Source organism: Danio rerio, chromosome 8 (assembly GCF_052040795.2).
Source record: "Danio rerio strain M-AB ecotype USA chromosome 8, GRCz13ab, whole genome shotgun sequence".
NCBI classification, from domain to species: domain Eukaryota; kingdom Metazoa; phylum Chordata; class Actinopteri; order Cypriniformes; family Danionidae; genus Danio; species Danio rerio.
In genome coordinates this window covers 6,502,187-6,507,500 of record NC_141028.1, presented here as the reverse complement: position 1 = coordinate 6,507,500, position 5,314 = coordinate 6,502,187, and the positions used below count along the sequence as shown (strand labels likewise).

The 5,314-nt window shown below is 42.5% G+C and overlaps 1 protein-coding gene across 1 annotated transcript; it reads right to left on the bottom strand.

Moving 5' to 3' along the window:
* Positions 1–2,041: 2,041 nt before the first annotated feature.
* LOC147835495 (heat shock 70 kDa protein) lies at positions 2,042–4,800 on the bottom strand. Its single transcript, XM_087264113.1, has 2 exons — positions 4,697–4,800; positions 2,042–4,237 (listed from the first exon to the last, which is right to left on the bottom strand). Exon 2 carries the CDS (start codon positions 4,219–4,221, stop codon positions 2,290–2,292), a length of 1,932 nt encoding a protein of 643 aa, XP_087120239.1. The 5' UTR covers positions 4,222–4,237; positions 4,697–4,800; the 3' UTR covers positions 2,042–2,289.
* Positions 4,801–5,314: the final 514 nt, after the last annotated feature.

Below are 5,314 nucleotides of genomic sequence, written 5' to 3'. Positions count from 1 at the left end.
ACAAGTCTTGTGGAGTCATTATACTTCTGAAAACCTCCATAAATAATTCAATTCAATTCAATTCAGCTTTATTTGTATAGCGCTTTAACATTGTCGATTGTGTCAAAGCAGCTTCACATAAATGGTCATAGTAACTGGAACAGTGTAGTTCAGTTTTTAGTGTTTAAGTTCAGTTCAGTTTAGCTCAGTTCAGTGTGATTTAAAATCATTACTGAGAGTTCAAACACTGAAGAGCAAATTCATCGATGCGTAGCTCTACCGATCCTGAACCATGCAAGCCAGTGGCGACAGCGGAGAGGGAAAAAAACTTCACCTGATAGGAGTGAAGAAAAAAAACCTTGAGAGAACCAGACTCAGTTGGGCACGACCATTTTAATTTCTCCGCTGGCCAAAATAATCAGGAGAGACAGGTATTATTTTTGTTTTACTTTTACCAATTTACTATTAAATCTGTTTTTCTTTTGACTCTCAGATGCTGCTACTGTATTGACTTGCAATTAATCAATCTCCAGCTAAAGATCTTCTTTAGTTGTTCTACAGAAGCAAAGCTCCATTAAAACTGCTGATATATTTAGGCCGGTAGGCAGACTGGTGAAAGTGGTTGTTCTTTTTTTTCTCCAAAAATTGACATTTCTTCACAATTATTCGACTTATTTTGTAGGTAATCATGAGGTTTAAATACGCTATTTGGTGACATTCATGCCTTCATTTTCTTTTCGGCTTAGTCGCTTTATTAATCTGGGGTCACAGCGGAATGAACCGCCGACTTATCCAGCATATGTGCTATGCAGCGGATGCCCTTCCAGCTGCAACCCATCACTGGGAAACACCCATACACTCCCATTCACGCACACACACTATTTAGCTTTAGACAATTTAGCTTACCCAATTCACCCATAGCGCATGTCTTTGAGCTTATGGGGGAAACCGGAGCACCTGGAGGAATCCCACATGAACACGGAGAGAGCATGCAAACTCAACACAGAAACGCCAGCTGACCCAGCTGAGGCTCGAACCTGCAATCTTCTAGTGAGGTGACAGTGCTAACCACTGCGCCACCACACCGCCCCAAGTTAGATAAGTTTATAATAATTTTTGAACATGATAACAGTGTTTTATTTTCAGTAATTGATAGATTAAACCTGATTTATAAACAGAACAAACAAAAAACTTTGCTAATTTGAACAACGGCTATTATGTGATGTAAAATTACAATATTGGCTACACAGCGGTGCAGTGGTTAGCACTGTCGCCTCACAGCAAGAAGGTCGCTGGTTCGAGCGCCAGCTGGGTCAGTTGGCATTTCATTGTGGAGTTTGCATGTTCTCCCCGTGTTGGTGTGGGTTTCCTCCGGGTGCTCCGGTTTCCCCCACAGTCCAAACACATGCGCTATAGGTGAATTGGGTAATCTAAATCAGCAAAAGTGTATGCGTGTGTGAATGAGTGAGTATGTGGTTGTAGGAATGGATGTGCTTCCATTGTAGTTTATGCACATTTTTTCTCATCTTATTAAACGTTTATGCTACTCAGTTGTGCTCTTATGCACAATTTCATAACTTAGGCACTTTCGTTAAACATTTTTTATGTAATATTCCAAAATGCACATAAAAATAAGTGAATGGAAACCAGTGGTGTAAAGTAACTAATTACAAACACTCAAATTACTGTAATTGAGTAGTTTTTCTCAGGAATTGTAGTTTACTGAGTAGTTTAAAATGTGTACTTTTACTTTCCCCTGAGAACATTTTTAGTGCAGTATTGATACTTTTACTATTAGTTAAGGCCACCTATTATGAAGTGGGACACACTTTTTATCATTATGGCCTAATTTCTAAACCCTTAAATTACCATTTTATCATTTTGCTGGTATTTTCATGTGAAAAGGCAATCTAGTCTATAATGTTTTGCCATTTGTTGATCAGTAAAGTCATGTAACCATGAGCAAATTCCTTTTAAAGAGTCATTTCAGTGCACACATGTCATGACTGCAGAAAGAGACCATATGACCACACTTACTGAATGAAAACACATTTCATTGTGGTTCTCATGTACAAACACTTTATTAATCCTTTTCATATATATATTTTTTTTACATAAAAGTTTTTTGAATTCATGAAAATATTTACACTTTTATTTACATCACAATGTACACTTTAAATAAATTACAGTGGTGAATGGTTGCTAAATAGCAACAGAAATATAAGAGCAGCAGTGTTGTATAAAAATATGTTTGGTCAAAACATTACGTGGATTCTGACTGACAGACGACGTTCATGCGAGTTCATAACTTTAGTCCACCTCTTCAATGGTGGGCCCCTGAGCGCTGGCCCCTGATGCGGCACGTGCCTGAGCTCCACATCCTCCAGCTGGCATCCCTCCCTGGTAGAGTTTGGAGATGACTGGATTGCAGACTTTCTCCAGCTCCTTCAGCTGATGTTCGTACTCCTCTTTATCCGCCAGCTGGTTGTTCTCCAGCCAGCTCACGGCTTCATTGCACTTCTCAACAACCCTCTTCTTGTCCTCCTCGCTGATCTTGCCTTTCAGGTTGTCGTCTTCCACACTGTTCTTCATGTTGAAGGCGTAAGACTCCAGGGAGTTTTTGGCAGAAATCTTCTCTCTCTGCAGATCGTCTTCAGCTTTGTACTTGTCAGCCTCCTGCACCATTCTCTCGATCTCCTCTTTGCTCAGCCTGCCCTTGTCGTTGGTGATGGTGATCTTGTTCTGTTTTCCGGTGCTTTTGTCCGCCGCCGATACATTTAGGATCCCGTTGGCGTCGATGTCGAAGGTCACTTCGATCTGCGGGACGCCACGTGGCGCAGGTGGAATTCCCGTCAGCTCAAATTTGCCCAGCAGGTTGTTGTCTTTGGTCATGGCTCTTTCTCCCTCGAACACCTGGATCAGGACGCCGGGCTGGTTGTCGGAGTAGGTGGTGAAGGTCTGGGTCTGTTTGGTGGGGATGGTTGTGTTGCGCTTGATGAGGGCCGTCATGACTCCACCTGCGGTCTCAATACCCAGAGACAGCGGGGCCACGTCCAGCAGCAGCAGGTCCTGCACGTTTCCAGAGGTGTCGCCCATGAGGATAGCGGCCTGCACCGCGGCACCGTAAGCCACCGCTTCATCAGGGTTAATGCTCTTGTTCAGTTCTCTGCCGTTGAAGAAATCCTGCAGAAGCTTCTGGATCTTTGGGATTCTTGTTGATCCCCCAACCAGCACGATGTCGTGGATCTGAGCCTTGTCCATCTTGGCGTCCCTCAGTGCTTTCTCCACAGGATCTAGTGTTCCCCTGAAGAGGTCGGAGCAGAGCTCCTCGAAGCGAGCTCTGGTGATGGACGTGTAGAAGTCGATGCCCTCGTACAGAGAGTCGATCTCAATGCTGGCCTGAGAGCTGGACGAGAGCGTCCTCTTGGCTCGTTCACATGCAGTTCGCAGCCTCCTCAGGGCCCTCTTGTTCTGACTGATGTCCTTCTTGTGCTTCCTCTTGAACTCTTCCACAAAGTGGTTCACCATGCGGTTGTCAAAGTCCTCACCGCCCAGATGAGTGTCTCCAGCGGTGGCCTTCACCTCAAAGATGCCGTCTTCAATGGTCAGGATGGACACGTCGAAGGTGCCTCCGCCCAGGTCAAAGATCAGCACGTTGCGCTCTGAGGATTTGCCTTTGTCCAGGCCGTAGGCGATGGCTGCAGCCGTGGGCTCGTTGATGATGCGGAGCACATTCAGTCCAGCGATGACTCCAGCATCTTTAGTGGCCTGTCTCTGGGAGTCGTTGAAATAGGCTGGAACTGTGATAACTGCGTTGGTCACCTTCTGCCCCAGATAAGCTTCTGCAATCTCCTTCATCTTCACCAGGACCATGGAGGAAATCTCTTCAGGATTAAAGGTCTTGTTTTCTCCTTTGTGTTCCACTGCAACTTTTGGCTTTCCTCCATCACTGACGACTTTGAAGGACCAGTGCTTCATGTCAGACTGCACTACAGGGTCATCAAACCTCCTGCCGATCAGCCTCTTGGCATCAAACACCGTGTTGTTGGGATTCATGGCCACCTGGTTTTTAGCTGCGTCTCCAATCAGCCTCTCTGTGTCTGTGAAGGCAACATAGCTGGGTGTTGTTCTGTTGCCCTGGTCGTTGGCGATGATCTCCACTTTTCCATGCTGAAACACCCCCACACAGGAGTAGGTGGTGCCCAGGTCAATGCCAATAGCGATTCCTTTTGGAGAAGACATGATTGATTTCAAGAAACTGCAATAAAAAAAAACAATTAGAATTAATTTTATATTTATACAATTTATGGTGCAATTGTTTCATTATGAAATTATTTTTCTAGTCAACAAGTGAAATTCTCTTAATAACTAAGTTATTATTAGTTGTACAAGTAAAACGCTAATTTTCTTTTCTTTTGTAGACAACATTAACACAAATTCATTTAGGACATTTGCTAGTATTTATGGTTATTATGCTCATATATAATAATGTCAGCAACATAAAGTAAATGCCAGTCTGTTCATTGCTTTTTTTTTCTTTTTTTATCCTTATTGTGAAAACGGGAAATATAATTTTCTAGTAGACCTAAAATAAGATGAACATAGGCAGTCCACATGTAAAAAGATTACATATACAAAGTTGATTATTTGACATTAAGTACATATAATCTCTATATAATTTTGATTAGCCAATAGAGTAAAATATGTTGAGACTTACCTTACAGTAGATTCTTAAATAGAGCGAAAAAACACCTCGTCGGGGAAAAAGTCCTGTCAGGCTGCTCTTTTCTTCTTTGTCAAGTCGCTTCTCTTCGGTTGAGTTTCTCTGCGGTCTCTCTTTCGCCATTTAAATACAGCAGAGCGCGCACCCGTTCAGACTCTACACTGTTCTGGAAGCCTCCAGTGAATTCGACCAATCAAAACACAGCAGGCAGCCGCGTCACTTCTTCAGCTGTCATTGAGAGGAGCCGCTGAGAGGAATGTAGTGGAGATTTCCAGAGTTTTACCGTGAAATTACGCGAAACAGCGGTCAAAAATACAAAGAGATTTAAAAAGTTTTTTTTTATTTGAGTGTTTTATTGTACTTATTGCTGAAAGATGTGCGGTTGTGTGGTGTGTTGTTTTTCCAGTTGCAATGAATGAACAAACTAAAATGATAAAATGTTTGAACGATTCAGTAGAAAAAAATGCAATATAAAAAAAATCTTGCTGAAATGTTTTACACAGTAGCAAAATCGGGCCTGTGGTGTTTTCAGCTACATAGAAGGCAAACCTGTTTTATATAAGCTAATAGCTTTGGTCAGATTTGTTTAACGTTTCAACAAAACAAATGGAT